General features: G+C 39.0%; 1 protein-coding gene across 1 annotated transcript in view; it reads left to right on the forward strand.

Moving 5' to 3' along the window:
- Positions 1-21,453, forward strand: part of LOC140477320 (eukaryotic translation initiation factor 3 subunit E) — a 158,730-nt gene that overhangs the window by 9,438 nt on the left and 127,839 nt on the right. The window contains exons 4-5 of the mRNA XM_072570991.1: positions 16,726-16,768; positions 19,292-19,396. Coding sequence (XP_072427092.1) covers positions 16,726-16,768; positions 19,292-19,396 — 148 coding nt within the window. The remainder of the gene's footprint in view (positions 1-16,725; positions 16,769-19,291; positions 19,397-21,453) is intronic.

The following is a 21,453-nucleotide window of genomic DNA, read 5'->3' on the forward strand; positions in this document are numbered from 1 at the left end:
ATCACTGTTATACTTTATTTACAGCATAAATCACTTAAGTAATAATGCAACTTTGTCTTAAATAAAAATTACTGGCAGAGAGCCTTCTCACTTGCATCCTCAACTGACTACTTTGATATTGTGGAGATCATGATAATACAGTAAACTTGTGGTATTTAAATTAGATTAGGTTACCTACAGTGTGGAAACAGGCCCTTCGGCCCAATTAGCCCACACCGACCATTCGAAGAGTAACCCACCCAGCCCCATTTCCTTCTGACTAATGCACCTAACACTATAGGTAATTTAGCATGGCAAATTCGCCTCACCTGCACATCTTTGGACTGTGGGAGGAAACCCACACAGACACTTGGAGGATGTGCAAACTCTACACAGGCAATCATCTGAGGCTGGAATTGAACCTGGGATCCTGGTGCTGTGAGGCTGCAGTGCTAACCACTGAGCCACTGTGCTGCCCCAAAGGGAGATATTTATTCTTTGCTGGTTTGTCTGGAGTATTAGTTCATAAGATGCTATTTAAAATAAAGTTTGCTGTATCAAAATATATCTATATATTTTAATAATAACATGTTGGAGTTGAAAAACAATGTTTGCTTAATATCTGGGAGTTCTTGAATGAGGAATAGTAAGGAGTGGAGCATTTTTTGAATTTTTGAAGTTCTGTTTATTTTTCACTTAATGATTGAAGGTAATTTAAATTTGATATCCATGCAAACTGTAAGCTTTATTTATATTGATTTGGGAGATGCCACACTGGGTCATGTGATCTTGACATTAAAGGGCAGTCATTCTCACCTCCTATTCAAATTTCACTCATCTTTTTTTCTTAAACCATGTTTGAAGCAAGGTTGTAATGTGGTCTGGAGCTGAGTTCATCCTAATGGACCCCAAGATAAGCATAAATGAGCAGGTTACTGCTAAGCAAGTTCTGCTTGTTCACACTGTTGATGACACCTTCTATTACTTTATCAATGATTGAGTAGGCTGATGGGGTGGTAATTGGCTGGATTAATTTGTCCAGCTTTTTGTGTACAGGAGATATTGGACAATTTTCCATATTTTTGGGTAGACACCAATGTTGTAGCTGAACAGCTCAGCCAGGGCTATAGCAAATTCTGGAGCAATTTCTTCAGTACTGTTGCTGCACATTGTTACAACTTTAGCTTATCTCTTACCCATTTATTGATATCATGGGGAATGAATCAAATTGTCTAAAGCCGGGCATCTATGATACCGGAGACCTTCGAGGAGACAGATCAATCATCGAATCAGCCCTTCTGGTAGAAGATTATTGCAAATGTTTCAGCTGTATCTTTTGCACAGGTGTGCTGGGCTCTTGCATCATTGAGGATGGAAATACTTTTGAAGCTGCTTCCTCCACTGCTTAAATATTCTCCTCTGTTCACAATTAGATGTTGCAGAGCTTAAGTGTGATCTGTTGGTTCGGGAATTGTTTATGCCTTTCTATTCTGTCCTGTGTTGTAGCTTCACCAGATTTCCATCTGGATTTTTAAGTGTGTCTGGTGGTCCTGGCATACCCTCCTGCATCCTTCATTGAACCAAAACTGGTCCGTTGGTTTAATGGTAATATTGAGAGTGAGGGAAATGCAAGGCCATTTGTGCTTAACTACAATTCTGTTGCGGATGGCAGTCAGCACTTGGGTGCCTAGTTTTGAGTTTCTAGATCGGTTCAAAGCCACTTGTATTCAGGACAGTGATGATGCCATGGAGCACGATGGAGGGTATCCACGATATGAAGATGGGATATGATCTCCACAAGGACTATGTGGTGGTCATGCCAAATGATCCTGTAAAAGACAGATGGATCAGTGGCATGCAGATTTGTGATTTTATTTTTCCTTTTAATATTTCTTTCACCAGGCAGCATCCGAGGAGCAGTAGAATCGATGTTTCGGGCATAAGCCCTTCTTCCCAAAACGTCGATTCTCCTGCTCCTTGGATGCTGCCTAGTCTGCTGCGCTTTTCCAGCACCGTACTTTTCAACTCTGGTCTCCAGCATCTGCAGTCCTCACTTTCTCCTAATTATTTCTTTCGCTACCTGTCGTAGATCCGATCTCATAGCCATGTCATTGATGCTGCTTAGTCAATCTTGATGATGAACACTGAAGTTCTCTACCCAAAGTACATTTTGTGCTGTTATGAATTGGAGGAAGCACTCATGGTATTTCCACGGCGAAGTACTGACTCATCAGCCAAGGGGAAGGGGTAATAACAGGAGATTTTGTTTGACATGGTACCATGAGACATGGGTCTAGGATGGGGTCCAGGTTTAAAATTAAGGACTCCAAGGCAATTCTCCTTTGACTGTATATCGTTATCTGGCCATCTCTGCTAGTGTCACAGGACATAATCAGGGGTGGTGATGTTGTTGCCTGGGCCATTGTTTGTAAGGTACGATTGCATACATATGACGATATCGCACTGTTGCTTGACTAGCCTGTGAGATCGCTCTGCCACTTTTGGCAATAGTCCTCAGAAGTTTGTGAGGAGGATTTCTCACATGGTCAGGGCTGTGTTTGCTCTTGTATTTTCTGGTGCCTACGTTGAAGTTGGGTATCTGTCCAGATTCATTCCTTTTTCTTCAGTCTTTTTAAGTAGTAAGATACAGCTGAATGTTTTTTGAGGGTATTTAAGAGACAACCACATTGCTATGGGTCTGCAGTTACATGTAGGCCAGACCAAGGAAGCATCAGATTTCTGCTGCTAAATGACATTTGTGAACCACATGGGCTATCTTGCTGGAACTAATGAGCTGAAGTTTATTCTTTCATGTTTAATCTACTAGCTCAGTGATATATTTCTCAGTATGGAGAAAGAATGAGGTAATCCATTTTAGAAGAAGCAATATGGAGAGTCAATACAGATTCCATGGTATGACTTTTGAGGGGATTACTGAAGCAGTGTGTTTCAAGGTTCATGTGCATGATTCTCTGAAAGTGGCCAGGCACGTTGAAACACTTTTTTTTAAAAAAAGGAGGCTTATAGGACACTAATTGATTGCAGATTCTGCTGTTCCGAGTCACACTGTAAGCCCCTTGACTTAAGGCGCATTGGCCAGGGATTTCCTTGGGTTTCTTTGCAGTGGAACCTTTTTTTTTGCCAGTGCAAGTGTGTATGTGCACTGATTTGTAGATACCAGAGTCTCCTTCCCTGGTTCAGGCCAATGTCCATTCTGAAGAAGGATCACTGGACTCAAAACATTAACTGTTCTTTTTTTTCCCACAAATGCTGCCAAACCTCCTGAGTTTCTCCAGCAATTTCTGTTTGGTCCATTCTATTGGAAGTGTTCAGTGACCTGGACTATCATGACTTGCAGTTCCTGGCAGCTTACCACAGTTACTAGAATTTGATCAGACGTTTCAAATTATTGTTCATGCTAATTGTTTCTGTCCATTACAATACCAAAAAGCAACTTTGGTTGTGGAATCTTTTTTACCTTCAATGTTTTCTCTTATTGATTCTACAGTACACTTGATAGAAATATGACAATTCCAAATAGGTTGGAGTTATAAGGAGAGACTGGATAGGCTGGGGTGTTTTTCACTGGAGCATGGGAAGTTGAGGGGTGACATTATAGAGGTTTATAAAATCATGAGGGGTATTGATAAGGTGAATTGCAAGTATCTTTTCCCTAGTGTGGGCAATTTCAAGACTGGGGGCACGTTTTTAAGGTGAGCCGAGAAGGATTTTAAAAAGACAAGGGTTTTTTTTCACGCAGTGGTTTGTGTGTGGAATCAACTATCAGAGGAAATGGTGGATGTGGGTATAGTCAAAATGTTTAAAAGACATTCTGGATAAGTACATGAATAAGAAATGTTTGAAGGGATATGGGCCAAGTGCAGGGCAGTTAGGGTTAGTTTAGTTTGGAATTATAGTCAGCAAGGACTGTTTGGACCGAAGGATCTGTTTCCATACTGTACAACCTTTTTTTTTTGACCCTGCAAGTGATGCTGCACCTCAGTAAATCATTGTTCAGAACACATTTGGAGTATTGTGTTCCATTCTGGCCACCTTTATTGAAAGAAGGATGTTGAAGCCCTTGAGCGAGTGCAAAGGAAGTTTACTGGAATAATATCAGGATTGAGGAATTTCAGTTATTCTCCTTGGAGCAGAGAAGACTAAGAGGTGACATTATTGAGGTGTTGATAATTATGAATAATTTTAACAGCGAAGAAAGGATCCTGCACTTTGTTTTCAATAATTGGTATGTCAGTAACTGGGGATCACAATCTTATGATCGTCAGCAAGAGAGCTAGGAGTGAGATGAGGATGAATTTCTTTACTCAGAGAGCTGTTAGGATTTGGCATGTGTTGCCTAAGAGAGTGGTGAAGGTGGTTCTGTAGGAGGTTTTAAAGAAGAGTTGGACGTCTATTTAGTAGTGATAAATTTAGGGGCTACAGAGATCTGGAGAATGGGACACATTTGGTAGCTCATTTGGGAACCTGTACAGATTTGATAGTTCGAATGGCTTCCTTCTGTACTGTAAAGTTCTGTTTTCCAGCTCATCAGCAACTGTGAAGTACACAATAGTGTCTTGGCTAATGCAGTTTTCCCTTGTTGACACAAAGGTAGAAATGGGGAGAGCAGATTTGAAGCTCACCATCCTTGTTTAGTCATAAATGCAGAGCTGCACTTTGTGCTCCTACATATGCCACCAACTACTGAAGCGTATTTCATTACACTTCAAAATTCTGAATAGAAGCTGTGTCACTAGTTCTCTTGTTGCTCATCTTGCATAATCTTGCAATAAAAGATATGTAGGTACAGAACCCTTTAAATTAATAGGTAAAAGAACCAGTGAGGTTGAGATGACCATTCCTTTTGAAATGTGCATCAAGTTGTTGCAAACTCAAATGCACAACCCAAGGGACTGGAAGAAGACTATCCAAAAGGGAACTAGATATAAGGGAAAAAAATGCAGGACTATGGGAACAGAACTAAGGTGAGCGTCTAATTGTCAGTCTTTGAAGACACTGGGACAGACACAGGCTGGATGGTTTCCTTCTATATTGTATGGCAAATACTGAAATTCTTAATCTGCAAATCTTATGGCAAAATTGTGCACTTGCAGTGGCAACAGTTCTTTACAAATTATCTTCCAGAATTTTTTATTGTTTAAAGGGCAAGTGGGAGTTGAGATTTCATATTTAACTCTGTTCAAATTTGGGGAATAGAGTTGGTTTGATTCAGTTTACTCAAAGCAGCACTGTTCTATATTTCACATTTTAAATTTTTTTTCTATGAAACAAATTTATTAATCTCCATCTGGAGAATATTTCAAATGCTGGTAGTTTTTGTCTTGAGTGTCTGCTTTTTAGTTCTGAACCTGCACATTAATTGACGTTTCCAATTACAGTATAAGTATTGCTACTAAATTATTTTAGCATGTAGATGAATGGTCCAAGGAATTATATATTTATTATAATTATATTAAGTGTACTTTTACTGGTACATTAAAGAAAGTATTCCATTGAAGTCCTGGGTCTGAGAGGTACCAACAGATTGTAGAGCTTAAGATCAAATGAGAGGCTTCGGATATATATTTGCAGATCAAAGTTGGAGGACTGACTCTGGGGAAGGTGTCATTAATAGATTTGACAAGCCACATCAAATACAAGGCAATGCACAACCCCAAGTTTCTTCCATGTGAGGGATTGCAATTAGAACTAAAGGTTGAATGAGGGGCGACAGACAAATGAGTCTTGTCATGACTATTTGAAAAGTAATTAAAGATTTTAACTTTTTAAATCTAGGTACTGTGCAGTGATTTTGTTGAACTGGTGACTTTTGTGCTACCTGTGCCTAGTGCCCTAAGTATACCCCTCATCCTTGTTTTAAGTAAATGCAGTTCAAATTCCATTGATGTAGAATTCTGCCAATGTGTCTGGTTGTTCGTAGATTTCGGGGTGAGGTCAGCAATTTCAATATGGTGAGACCTTGTTCTTCTTTTGCTCTGAAGATGCTGAGGTCAGGGAATACATTGGGAATCACCCACTGCCCTTGGGACCTCAACTTGTTTTGGTTGACATGCTGGTGTTCAGAGGTGGCGCTCAAGATGAAACTAAACTACAAATATACAAGGAAATGTCCCTCACTAATTGACATTAGAGAACAGATGAATTTTTATGACAGTCAAAGTGGTTGTCACTGGGCCAGCTTTTTATTCCAGTTTTTTAAAATCAAATTTCATCATCTGCATTGGTGAGATTCAAATTTCTGTCCCCAGAACATTAGTGAGGGGTTTTGGGTGCTAGAATCGTGACATTATTTCTTGCTACATGAATAAATCGCTTTTATCATTTTGAATGCTTTGATTAGAGCACCCCTCAACCTTCTGAACTGAAGGTAAATATAACCCACGTTTTTGAAACATGACTCTGTTAATGAAAAACACTCCTTCATCAGTTCAAAAGAAACAAAACTGCTTTTTGGATAGACCCAAAACAGCATCGGTACAATAGTTGAAACACCACTTGTATAATGCTTGCATTAGTGTTCCTGTATCTAACGCCTTAGTTGATTGAAGTCTTTTGGGGCTTTTAACTTTTAAACTGGAACTGTGGTATCTTCTTCCTGGGGCAATAGTACACTTGAGCCTTACGGTACTCATGTCCTGCTTTTGACTGCTCTGCAACCAACACTAATTCTTCACTGTAAGGACTTAACTCATTACTTCCTTCTCTTATCTGAAGCACTTTTCGGTAGAGCCGTCCTTTTTTTTTAAACGCATTTCTCAAAGTTAAAAGTGAAATTAAAAGTATCTCTCTCAGTACAGGGGTCTCCCTCAAGCTAAAAGAAATGGATTCCAGAACTCTTAACAAAACTTTGAGCACCCCATTTACCGTGGTAGGTCACAAACAAAAGTCTCTTATTGCCATGAAACCCACCCACTCTTACAGCCAAGCTTGTAAATAACTGCTTTTTAAACAAAATCACCATGGTTACATTAATTTGCAAGCTTATTATTAACTTTATACATAAATATCCAACGGTTGTGATCTCAACTTCAGAAAGCCAAGCTTACAGCAACTGTCATGAAAAATTGCATAGTTTACATCAGAGATTTGTGTAGATGGTCACCTGAATCCCATTGCTTCCTCTCAGCTTCTAGGTTTTCCATATCTTGTCAGAGCCTATTCTGTGCATGGCTCATTCTAGTACGCAGATTGAGCATTTAATGCATTCTTGATATTTATACACACCATTTTTATTTGGCTGTAACATGTTTTAAAGACAGTTCTAATGCAGTTTTGTGAAGTTGCTGCGACCTCTTAAAATGGACAGTGGAGCCAGGAAAAGGTGAAAGCTCAGCAAGAGATGTTCAAACTCAAAGCATCTAATAAACCAAAAATAAAATTAAAATGCTCTTAGAATGGGAGGAATAGAGTGCTGATGAGCAACTGGAGAAAACTGGTTAAATTGTTATTTTTTAACTGAAGTATTTAAAATGTTCAAAATGAAAAATCGCACACCACCAGGTTATAGTCTTAACAGGTTTAGTTAGAAGCACTAGCTTTTGGAGCTAGTGATGGTTTGAATAGTTGTGGAGTATAAATCATAAGGCACAGAATTCCAATTATATTGAAATTCCAATTATATTGAAAAAGACCTGGATTGTTTATGTCGCTCATCTTTTTGAATGTGCATGTTGGTTTCAGTTCTTTCATACGTAAATCGCAGAACTTTCTTATAGTTACATTCCCAAGTGAACTTCAACAATAGGTGCCATGTCCGCTCAGATAATACATTGAAGGTGTGAGGTGTCTTTTGAGACTGTCTGTCTGTTCCCCAATATTCAGACTGATTATACATGGATTGATTGTGTGTGTGTGTGTGTGTGTGTGTGTGTGTGTTCGTGTGTTCGTGTGTTCGTGTGTTCGTGTGTTCGTGTGTTCGTGTGTTCGTGTGTTCGTGTGTTCGTGTGTTCGCAAGGAAACTTGGCTCTCAATCTGTGCTTTGCCATTTTGCCTTGTTGTCTGACCCCGAAGTCCGCCTTGAAGGATGGTCACCTGAAGGTCCATGGTTCATTCATCGAGCAGACTCTACAGCAATGGATGAATGGACACTGCACAACAATAAACACAGAAGAGTGTTCTCTCCCAGTCGGAGCACACTTTTGCGGTCTGGGACATTCTACCTCTAACCTTTGGGTGACCATCCTCCGAGGCAGACTTCGGGGCAGGCAACAACATAAAGTGGCTGAGCCGAGGCTGATAGACGAGCTCGGTACCCATGTGTGTGGCCTCAGCCAAGACCTTGGGTTCATGTCACACTACAGGTGACCCCACTGCATCACTCACTCACTCGCTCACTCACGCAGACCATCACAAATACACAAGTGCTCTCATATACTCCCATATACATGCTCACACGTACACATCCACGCACGCATCCTCTCACAGACTTGTACCCCTTTGCACTGTCGCACTCATACCCCCACCCCCACGCACATGCACACATCTACATCCACATATAAGTTTGAGGGGTGAATTTGTACTTGAAGAATTACATTTTATTTTGCTCAAAAACTGCATGAATTTATGTACAATTCTGTAAATCCCCTTTTTAGAAATAGAATCGGTCTGAAGGGGCACAGACACCCTCACACAGGGCACTTCACACCTTCAATGATTAACTATGCTGACATGGTATCTTTTGTTAAATTTCTCTTGAGAATGTAACTTTAAAAGAGGTTCTGGAATTTACGTACGAAAGAACTGAAACCAACATGGTTATTCTAAAAGATGAGAGACTTAACAAACAATCCAGGTTTTTTCAACATATCATTTCAGTTGCATCACACTGTAAATGTTGGCTATAAATTCTATGTCTTATGATCTTCTATTCTACAACCACCTAATGAAGAAGCAGTGCTTCCAAATAAACCTGTTGGACTATCACCTGGTGTTGTTATTTTTAACTTTGCACATTCCACTGCAACACTGGTATCACCAAATCATGATTAAAATGTTTAATCATTCTGGTTTTATACATAAGTAAAATTCTTACTTTTGAGTAGCTTTATTACAGCAATGGTTCGTGCAGTGATGCTAAAACTTCCACTGTAATTTGGTTATTATAGTGGTGCCTTTTGAATGTGTTGGCAATCCAAGTGTCAGTATTGTTTGTAATGAATGATGAGAATTGTCTGCTTATAGCTGGTACAGCTTCTTTACCTCAGAACACATGAGAAACTGGGTTGAAAATTTGTTTCATTTATTATGGATCATCTTAACAATCGGTAACTTTCCTACTGTCACTTTGAACTGAATCCAAACCCTTGTCTCAAAGGCCAGTAATTAGGTTTTTTGCACCAGCATTCTGTTGTGCGGTGTCTCTGATCAAATATTTTTTTAAAATGAGGATATTGAGCGATGACATCCAATGAATAACTGTAATGAAATGGTTACATGAATGGATTATTCGGAGTTCTTAGCTGTGGGGCTGGTGCTCAACACTTTATGCATGAAAGAAGAAAAACTATTAACTGGGCTCTAATTGCCTGATTCTGGATTAGTGGTGCCTGATGTGGAAGGCAAGCACCCCATTGGTATTCTTCGGGTTTTCTGTATGATGGAAGTCTTTGAGCCAGACCAGAAGCATTGAGCTGGTAAAGTTGACCAATTCTCTTCAATCATAAAGAAAAAAATGGCCCTATCTGCCTCAGTGCACAGCAGTGGGAAACGATTTCAGAGGATTATAGATGTTGTTTTTTCGGAGTTTAGTTTATTACTGGACTTGTATTGTTTTCTGCTCATTTTGAGAAGAGTCTGAGTTTTAAGGCAGTTGTACTAGTTCAATTTTAATTACCAACGTGTTCCCTATTGTGCCAATTCCAGCCTGAATTATCTTTCCAAAAAGTATTGTATTTGGTTGGTATGCTGAAGAAGAATTGTATTAGTTTGATTAAACTTTGAGTAGTTCACATTTGAAATTGAAGTCTATGGGCAATTGAACTGTGTGCTGGGAACAGCATCAGATCAAGGCAAAACTATTTCTATTTTATAATGGGGAGGAAGAAGGACAAATTACAGAAATGAAATTGATATTGCTCACTATCTGCTTTAGTTATTAATTTGATAGTTGGAATAAAATTATTGTTATTTACTGTTGTTGGATGAAATTGGTTTTGAATGGTTAATGTGTCTGACACTGGTATGATAAGTTTAGCGTATCCAGCAGCTTTGATTCACTACTCGATTTCTACTGATAGTCCACTTCCTCACGTGGCCTGTTTTGGCACTTCTCTAGGCTACTTACCCTACTAATATATTAAAGTGTTCATTTCAATGTAATAAATGATATGCAAAAATATGCATTTATTTTCAACTGATTCTTAAAAATAAATAATGGTGTGACCCCTTCATTTGTTTTGAAATGATTTTTCAGATTTATGTATAATTGCAGATGAACCATGGGCCCTCTTGTAGATCAGTTAGTCCATTATAGATATTACTTCAAAAAGCAGAGTAATATTGACATTACAAGCTGTTAACTAACATTTTCCAGTTCTCCATTCATGTCTTCAGTTCTGAATCTGAATTTAGTACTTCCTGCATGGAGCTACACAGGATACAAAATTGAAGGCATGAAAGAGTTAGCGACAGCTTTCATTAAAAGCCACTGCCAAAAGCTCTGGATTTACTTAGCCAAGTCTTTGAAGGGTAAAGTGCTGTTAACAGTGACAGTTCTGTGACTTGCTTTAGGAAGTTTCAGAAAAGATTAGATATTGAAAATATTGTAGCTCACATTCACTTCCATAAATGTCTGCTTCAGAAAGATTAGAGGTGTAGAAATGCTCTTCAAAAGACAGAGCCTATACTTAAGGATGCAAGGTTTTGGATGGAAGTTTGCTTGCTGAGCTGGAAGGCTTGTTTTCAGACGTTTCATCACCATACTAGGTAATGTCAGTGAGCCTCCAGAAGAAGTGCTGGTGGTATGGCCCACTTTTTATTTGTGTTTAGGATGCAAGATTTATTGAATTTGTTGTTGTGAAGAGACTATTAATTCAGTATTGTCAGCTGCTAATACTTAACCTGAACTGTTTTTATGCAGTTGCTTGTAAATCTCTGTTTTGTAATACCTCCCCTTTAGCTTGTTGACTCTTTTTTTTTCCCTTCCCAACTGCATCCCACCCTTACAGGCTCAAACTCCCACCTATCCTATCAGTCGACAGTACTGTTTACATGTAATCTCCTGGCCTCTGCATTCCTGGCAAAAGGCTTACCAGCTCCAGACCCCTGTGCATTGCTTGAGGCACTGTGTTCACAGTGTAATAATAGAGTAAATTACCTCTCTGGTAATGATCAGCAGTATCCTTTTTGTGCACCAATGTTGCATACTCCATTTTTTTCAGTAATTTCCAGCACATTGTCCTCTTAACTTTTGGTTCTCCAGTACAGGGCAGAAACTGAACTAGCGTTCCAGTGCCAAAACATAGAATGCAGAGGGCAACAGTTTGAGTCTGGGAGTGAAGGTGAAACTGAACAGTGTGACAGGCAAATGCTTTGTGTGATGCAGTACAGTTTCCAAATAGGTGATTAGATTCAACAGCAGAACCTGATGGCATTTTAAGATACCAAAGCTCTTCAATCTTCATAAAATCCCAGTTAACTGTTGTATTCTGTAGGGATGCTTGATACCAATAACTATTCGTTGCAAATCTAAAGTAAAGCTCATTAAAAAGCAGTTAACCATTTTACAGATGCAGAGGAAAAAATTTATTTTCCCTTTTTCTCCCCTTGCTTTTCATTGTAATAAAACACATTTGCAAAGAGTCAACATGTGGTAAGCAAGGATTGGGATGAGATGCATTTCAACAACTTCCACTTGTGGGCTGATCGTCAGATGCTGAACAGGTGGTCCTCATTTCCCTTTTTCATGTTCAGAAGATATTTAGAAATTACACGCTATGATGCACATGGGCCAAACTCCTTAGTGTAGAAATTTTAAAACAAATAATAGAATGATGATAGCTATTTTATGTATGGCAAACACTTGTGTTCATCCGGTTGTTCTTACTGTTGTTAAATGGTAATTAGGTGCCCCAAGCTGCTTGGGCGTTTGAAGTTTAGTCCTTGTATAATTGTGCTTTATTAAGGAGCTGAGCCACAAGGCTGAAGTAAGTTGACTTTGAACTTTAATAGTGTTCTGGAGTTATAGCACTGACAATGCTTGACTTATATAACACTAATTATTACAAAACATAACTTACTCCAAAGTGACTTAGCTGCTGGTCACTGAACATAAGTTAAAGAAAATGTAGTTTTCTATTGTGTAGCTAATAGAAAGATGTGCCTTTTTTTGAATAAGTGACCCTGGTTAAATATTTTGAGTTGAAATGTAATTGAGTCAATCTTAAATGTGGATTTGAATTTTAAATAAATGTAAGTCTTTGACCAAATCTGTATTTGGACAAGATGGCTAAAGTTGCAATAAGCCCTATTTATGTTTAATTATTGTTACAACATGGAGGTGAACCCCCCTCTGTTGATTAAACCAAACACCCAGAAAAGCTCACCTAATCTGTTGAAATATGAGTGACAAAGAACTCCTAGATTCCATTATTTAAAGAAAATAACGTCAGTTTATTTTTTAACTCTAAAAATGAACATGAAACAACAACTATTCACAACTCTAAGCCCCCTTTTCTCTTGACTGCATACTATCTCCCTCCAACTCTATAACGTGCTGTTCCAATAAGACACTTATTAAAATTTTAGCTTAATCTCAAACCAAACATTTCGCTGTTGTCTTCAAAATTAAAACAACAGCAGCATCCAAAAATAATTTTAAATAAGTTGTTACATATTGTGTGGGAAAATACTCCCAATAACTGCAGTCTGAATCACAAGACGATGGTTGTGGTCTTTGGAGACTAATGTGAAACCGTTTTGACATGCTTCATCAAAGACCTTCCATCTATAGTAAGGTCAGAAGTGAATTGTTGACTGAATGCAAACTGATCAGTTCTCCCATCTGGACTGAAGTAGTTCAAGAAGGCTGCTCACCACCACTTGTTCAAGAAGAGTTTGACGTGATCAGTAAATACGAGCTTTGCTACTGACACCCACATCCCGTGAATGGTAAAATGATTTTTATTTAAAGCTAAAATGTTAGAGTTTTTTAAAAAAAGTTATCAAAATATAGGTTTTGAAGCTCCGTGGACTGGCCGTTCCCTATTCTTACTGCACGTGAAACCCTGTATCGACTTGTATTTCTCGCTGGTGCTCTGAATGAGTGCTGCTGATTGTACAGAAATTGTCTTTGTAAGCAAATTTTGAGGGGAGATTTACCATGGCTGCTGTTTGATCCCGCTCCTGCAATGCAAGTATACTAAGAGAATATAAATGATTTGGATATGAGCATAGGAGGTATGGTTGGTAAGCTTTCAGATGACACCAAAATTGGAAATGTAGTGGACAGTGAAGAATGTTACCTCTGAGTACAATGGGATCTTGATCAGATGGGCCATTGGGCTGAGGGTTGGCAGATGGAGTTTAATTCAGATAAATGTGACGTACTGCATTTTTGGAAAGCACATCTTAGCAGGACTTATACACTTAATGGTAAGGTCCTAGGGAGTGTTGCTGAGCAAAGAGACCTTGGAGTGCAGGTTCATAGCTCCTTGAATGTAGAGTCGCAGGTAGATAAGATAGTGAAGAGGGCATTTGGTATACTTTCCTTTATTGGTCAGAGTATTGAGTACAGGAGTCGGGTGGTCATGTTGCGGTTGTTCAGGACATTGGTTAGGCCACTGTTGGAATATTGCATGTGATTCTGGTCTCCTTCCTATTGGAAGGATGTTGTGAAACTTGAAAGGGTTCAGAAAAGGTTTACATGGATATTGACAGGGTTGGAGGATTTGAGCTATAGGGAGAGGCTGAATAGGTTAGGGCTGTTTTGCTTGGAGCTTCGAAGGCTGAGGAGTGACCTTGTGGAGGTTTACAAAATCATGAGGGGCATGGATAGGATAAATAGACAAGGTCTTTTCCCTGGATTGTGGAGTCCAGAATCAGAGCGCATAGATTTAAGGTGAGAGGGGAAAGATATAAAAGAGACCTCAGGGGCACCTTTTTCTCGCAGAAGGTGGTACGTGTATGGAATGAGTTGCCAGAGGAAGTGGTGGAGGCTAGTACAATTGCAACATTTAAAAGGCATCTGAATGGGTATATGAATAAGAAAGGTTTGGAGGGATATGGGCCTAGTGCTGGCAAGTGGGACTAGATTCGTTTGAGATATCTGGTCGGCATGGATGAGTTGGTCCGAAGGGTCTGTTTCCATGCTGTACATCTTTGAGTAAAATATTTCTGTACCTGTAAATTGGATAAGCTACTGACCTTTCAGACTGTAGATAAAACCACAGTATAACTGTTGTAAAGTTTGTGGTTGATTGTAAATGATACTACATGAATTCAATAAGAAGATTGCCAACTTGAACACTGCTCTCAACCATGGCAGCTATTTTCTTGTTTCAGTTGACCAAACTACTTCCTGCCTCAGTGGTGAATGTTGTCAGCGATTATATACATTGATTATTATGTATTCTCTCTTGCATTGGTGGAAATTGGTTGGGTCAAAGTAAATTCAAAAATAATTGAGGAGAGAGATGGATATGCAGTTGGATGATCTTGCACAGAGATGGTCAAAGGTGGAACAAATGTTTGCAGTGCAATGTAAAGGGATTTTAAAAAATGTGATAAATAACAAGGATAATATTTGAGAAAAATCATCTTCAAATGATACAATCCATCAAGGACGATCACTTTTCTGTGTAAGGCTAATTCCTGTCAAAATAAGCTACTCCAATGTCTCAATATTAAGAGTTGAGTAATTTTGTAGTGTGTATAAACGTGATTAAGAAAACAATCTGAATAAAGATATTCTGAAGAGGTTTCCATAATTAGAGACAGAGTCCGAGGCCTGTACTGCATGAAAACAGACCTTTTTGGTCTAACCTGTCCACGCTGACCAGGTATCCCAAATCATTTGCCAGTGCATGGCCCATATCCCTCCAAACCCTTCCTATTCATATATCCATCCAGATGCCTTTTAAATGTTGCAATTGTGCCAGTCGCAACAATTTCCTCTGGCAGCTTATTGCATACACGCACCACCCTCTGCTTAAAAAAAAGTTGCCCCTGAAGTCCCTTTTAAATCTTTCCCTTCGCAATCTAAACCTATCCCCTCTTAACCTAAATCTATGCCCTTGGCTATACCTAAAAGACCTTGGCTATTCATCCTATCTATGCCTCTGATGATTCTATAAATCTCTTAAGTCACCCCTCAGTCTCTGATGCATCTGGGAAAGTAGCAACAGCCTAATCAGTCTCTCCTTAAAGCTCAAACCCTCCAACCCTGGCAAAGTCCTTTTAAATCTTTTCTGAACCCTTTTAAGTTTCACAGCATCCTTCCTATAGGAAGACCAGAACTGAATGTAGAATTCTATAAAGTGGCCTGACCAATGTCCTATACAGCTGCAACATGACTCCCGACTCCCAACTTCCATACTCAATGCACTGACCAATAAAGGCAAACATACCAAATGCCACCTTCACTCTCTGAACTACCTGCAACTCTACTTTCAAAGAACCGTGAACCTGCACTCCAAGGTCTCTTTGTTAACCAACACTCACCAGGACCTTGCCAAAATGCAATATCTCACATTTATTTAAATTAAACTCCACCTGCTACTCCTTGGCTCAACTGATCATTGTGCTCAGAGGTCACCTTCTTGGCTTCCATTAAACTACCAATGTTGGAGTCTTCTGCAAACTTACTAAGTATATCTCTTATGTTCACATCCAAATCACTTGTATAAATGATGAAAAGCAGTGGACCCAGCACCAATCCTTATGGTACACCACTGGTCACAGACCTCTAGTCTGAAAAGCAATCCTGACCACCGTCCTCTGTCTCCTTCCTTTTGAGCCAGTTTGTATCAAAATCTTCAAACCGTTTTAACACCTTGAGTCGACTTTGCCAAGTACGATTCAAAGAAATTGCACAAGTCCGAGATTTTCCCTGGGTGCTTTACCATCTCGACACAACTAATCTTTTACATCTTTACAACAAATTTGACATGCAAAAATGGTTCCATTTTTTGAAAAAAAAAGACATTGCAAGTATATCGTGCTTATCAAGTAGCTTATGCTCCTGCATCAGGTTTCATTGCGGATTTAAAAAGGTTCATTTGAATGTGCACCTCAATGTATTAGGAGCCTGTCACCTGCACTCGACAAGCTTTCACACTCTGATCACACTGCACATTCAGTTGTTTTTGCAGAATTGGTGGAATGTTAATAAAAAGCCAACCAAAAGTGCAACAAAATAGACTGTTGGGTATGATTTGTGAACATTTAAATGTTGATTTGGGCTAATTTGAAATGACACCAAACTCTGATCTATCTTGGTGCTGGTGATCGTATGAGTGTACATGTAAGCAATAAAAAGTGTTAAGATTTCTTCAACTTCCAGTGGTTTAATTGCCATTAGAACGCTAATAGTCCCACAAATTGTTGGCTGATGCATTGTTCTTGTTTCCAAATACGTATTGCTTTTTTAAAAAAAAACCGCCCTTTTGTTACTCTTAACATCAAAGAACATTATTCCTGTAATATCTTTTAATTCTAATAATTGCTAAATGAATTATTGCTCAATGTATTTCAAATTATTAATTTTAAAAACTTTTCTCCATTAAACAGGGACGGACGCATGTTGTTTGATTATCTAGCAGATAAGCATGGAGTAAGTGTGCATTTGTTGAATTTTTGTGAATATTCAATAATGAATGCAGCGTAATATTGTAATTCATTTTCTGTGAAATGATCCGTGAATAACTAGTAAATCAAAGCATTTATACTCTCCCTTATGCTTGAGGTAGGTATTGAAATCCGGGGAAAAGGTTGAGGCATTGGAATAGTCAATTCAAGCAGAATGGAACAGGAAGGGATGGTTAGTTTAACAAAAATTGCAAATCAGTGAATGAGGTAATTGCAGGAAATAGAAATATATAAATGCAGTTTGGTTTCTTTATCTGAGTGCATGATATATCTATTTTTACTCATTTATGGTCATTACTGGCAAAACCAGCATTTCTTTTCCATCCCTAATCTCCCTTCAACTGTGTGGCTTGCTGGAGCTATTTCAGAGTGCAGTTTAGAGTCAACCACGTTGCTGTGGGTCTGGAATCACATATAAGCTAGACCAGTTAAGCATGGCAGATTTCCTTTCCCGAAGGACAGTGGTGAACCAAATGGGCTATACTTGAGTTACGTGGTTAGATTTACCATTTTCACCATTTGCTGTAGTCTAATTTGAATTCATAAACCCAGAACATGAGCCTCAGATGATGGATTACTAGTCCTGTGAATTTACCACTGCCTCTCCCATCTTATCTGCAATAAGATAGATGAATTAGTAGTATAAGTAGGAATAAATGCTTTGGATCTAATTGCCAATCGCCATGCCAGAGATATGATTACAGATTAATCAAGATTGGAAAAGAAGTATTCGAGGATATGTAGTATTTCCAAAGGACAGACAGGAAAGCCAAAGAATAAGTATTCTTGATAGTAAAAGATGGCATAAGGACATTTGTGACCTTGGATCTAACTTTTGAACAGCATAATGTAAAATCAGTATGGGTGGAAGCTAGAATCATAGAATCCCAAAGTGCTGAAAACAGCTATTCAGCCCATCGAGTCTGCACTGACCCTCCAAACAACATCCCGCACTGACCCTCCAAACAACATCCCACTCAGACCCAACCTCCTACCCTATACTCCCACATTTACTATAGCTAGCCCAACTCGCCTGCATAGCCCTGGGCACCATGGGACAATTTAGCATGGCCAGTCCACCTAATCTGTACATCTTTCAACTGTGGAGGAAATCGGAGCACCCGGTGGAAACCCATGCATATATGTGGAGAACCTACAAACTCCGCACCGTCACTGGAGATCAGAATCGGACCTGGGTCCCTGGTGCTGTGAGGCAGTAGTGTTAACCACTGAGCCACCATGATACCCAAACTGTAGAAGGAGCCCCACAACAGCGGATGGAATAAGAGGCAAAATTGGTATTAGCAGATTATTGACACCCCCCTCCCCCCGGCTAACAGTAATTATACCATTTGACAGAAGATTAAAGTATCTAGTAAAAACAATGTGATAATTGATTCAGGACTTTGACATAGCCCAAATGAAAATTACAACCAAATTAGCTAGGGTGGTCAAGAAGTTGAGTTTGCTATTTTTTTTGACAGCTTGTTGATGCTGTGAAACCTACTGGTATGAAGCTATCTTATACCTAGCATTGTGTAATGAATTAGGGTTAATTTGTAGCATTGTAATAAAAAAATTGGAAGTTAGTGATCATAATACTACTGAATTCCATGTTAAGTTTGAAATTGACATCACATCTGGAGTACTGTGTAGTTTTAGTCTCCACGTTTATGAAAGGATATACTTCAATTGGAGGCAATGCAGTAAAGCTTCATAAATTGATCCTAATGAGCAGGAGCATTGTCATTTGTGAGAGACTGTGTAAATTGGGCCCATGTTGTCTGGGGTTTAAAGAAATTATAGGCATGCTCATTGGAATATATAAGAAGCAACTTGAGGGGGCAGATGCTGAAAGATTATTTCTATTGCTTAGGGGATCTAAAACCTGTCACAGTCTTAGAATAAGGGGTCAATCACATCACTGAATTGAAAAATTGCTGTCTTCTAATGGTTGTGAATATATTGAACTCTGTTCCTCAATAGATTGTGAATACTCCATCTATGAATTCATTCAACTCTCGGGCAGGGAATTGTGGAATATCAAAGCAGGCAGGAAGGTTGAATTGAATCCTAAGATCAGTCATAATCATTAATTGGTGAAGGGGGCTTGACATATGATCTACTGTTGCTTTTTTTTAGTATGTTTTGGACAGTGTAGACAGACTTCATTTTTAATGGGCGCAATCAATATTGTGACAAACTACTTTACTGTTTGGTTCTTTTTTTTTAGCAAATAGTGAACCTAGGGTATGTTCTGATGTCAAATGGAACTTGGGTTGATGCACTGGAAAACTCAGATTTTCTATCTTTAATTTGGAAAGCTGATGAAAAATGGCATATTTGAAAATCTGCATACCATATTACAGTTTACATGTAATTAAATACTATAATTGTCCTGGATTATTAAACAACAGATGCAATATTTTCATATCTGAAAACTTGTTTCTATTGTGCTGTTTATTTTTTAATCTATTTTTATTTGAAGTTTCGTCAAGAATATTTGGACACCTTATACCGATATGCTAAATTCCAGTATGAATGTGGCAATTATTCTGGTGCAGCAGAATATCTCTACTTTTTCAGAGTTCTGGTGAGTACCATTTCCTGCAGGTAAATTTTAACGTTCTGATCAAATTTGCAGTCATTTTCCATGGTTACCAGAAATTGTTTCTTTCTTAACAACTGTATTCATGGCTGTGATGTGGTTGCTATACATAATTGCAGATATGACTTAGGAACAGTTTGGTTAAAATGTTTGTAGACTGAGCAGGGTTCATTCAGTGAGCAACATTTACACTTGGGATTGACTCAGAATTGTAACAGAGATTAGAAAAACGCAACAGAACTTACTGGATCAATTGACTCAGTTGTCGCGCACACGTCCCTTCAATCATTATTCATTTAATTTGACTAATATATCCTTCAATTTAATCTAGCTTCCTCCTAAGTGCATTTATCCTGTTGCCAAATAATCCATGTCATTGTGAATTCCATATCCTTACCATTTTATGTGAAGATGCTTTTCCATTTATTTTACTTTAATAACTATTTGTTAGCCTTACCACACAGTCTGAGAATTTCTGTGTTATTGGTGAATTTTATATTGGATTATATGCTCTTGGAGGATTCTGCTTATCCTAAGTCTGAACAAGGGCCTTGAGCTCTACCAAGACAATGTCCTGAAACTGTTTAGCAGCTGATGTAATGCTGCCAAAATGGTTCAGGTTGCCAGTTTCCAATTCCTTACACCCTGCACACAAGGCATTTTTCATGACCTTGAAAACTTGTGCAGTTCTGAAGAATGCAAAAGAAATCTCATCCAAAACAAATTAATTTCTGAGGAGTTTGTCTGAAAAATTTCAAGTTGATTTTAATGCTACTAGTTTATCTTTGCCATTGGCTAGTTAAGAACATTAATTGTTGAACCAACCAGGGGACTGGCCATTTTGTATGTAGTCATGAGTGACGAAGTGAGGTTAATTGTTAATAATCCAAGAGGTCTACAGCACAATAAAAAGGCCCTCCAACCCTCTGAGTCTGCAGTAGTCAAAAGCAAGCACCTAACTATTCAAATCCTGTTTTATAACACATGCCCCATAGCCTTGTATGTTTTCACGTTACAAGTGCATATCTTTAGATTAGATTAGATTACTTACAGTGTGGCAACAGGCCCTTCGGCCCAACAAGTCCACACCGACCCGCCGAAGCGCAACCCACCCATTCCCCAACATTTACCCCTTTACCTAACACTATGGGCAATTTAGCATGACCAATTCACCTAACCTGCACATCTTTGGACTGTGGGAGGAAACCAGAGCACCCGGAGGAAACCCACGCAGACACGGGGAGAATGTGCAAACTCCACACAGTCAGTCGCCTGAGTCGGGAATTGAACCCAGGTCTCTGGCGCTGTGAGGCAGCAGTTCTAACCACTGTGCCACCGTGCTGCCCTTAAATTCTTAAATTTAATGAGGAGTTCTGCCTTTACCAACTTTAAAGGTAGTAAGTTTTAGATTACCACCAAAGGGTGAAAACATATTTCCTCAAACCCTTCTAAACCGCCTGGCTTTCAGCTTAAATATAATTACTCCCATCATTGATCCTTCCACCAGGGGAAGTGGTCCTTCTTGAATACCCTATCTGTGCTTCTTTTAAAATTTTACATATCTCTATCATGATCCCCCTCAATTTCTTCTGTTCCCAGTTAATCCAAACACTCTTTCCCAACTTGAACTCCCCAGCTAGACAACATCTCGTTAATCTTCCCTGCACCCTCTCCAGTGCAACCACGTCCTTTCTATAAAATAGACAACAATCCTCTGGGAACGCTTGGAGGACTGTGATAGTTGATGTCGAAATGAAGGTGGAATAGTCAAAAAAAAAAAGTTCTAGTGTTGTTTTTGGTCAAGGTTCATTTGCATTCTCAGATCTGAGTGAGAAGGTATGGGTTCATGTCCTACTTCCAGGTTTTGAGCACAAATTAGATCTGACATTCCAGTGCAGTACTGAGGGAATTCCGCATTGTCTGAACTGCAGCATCTCAGGTGAAATAGTAAAGCAAGAATTGTTAGCTCTCCGGTGTACTTAAAGGCTCCAAGGGGATTTAATTGAAGAAAAGCTGGGGAAATTACTTTGGCGCCCTGAACA

This window comes from Chiloscyllium punctatum, chromosome 5, assembly GCF_047496795.1.
Source record: "Chiloscyllium punctatum isolate Juve2018m chromosome 5, sChiPun1.3, whole genome shotgun sequence".
NCBI classification, from domain to species: Eukaryota; Metazoa; Chordata; class Chondrichthyes; order Orectolobiformes; family Hemiscylliidae; genus Chiloscyllium; species Chiloscyllium punctatum.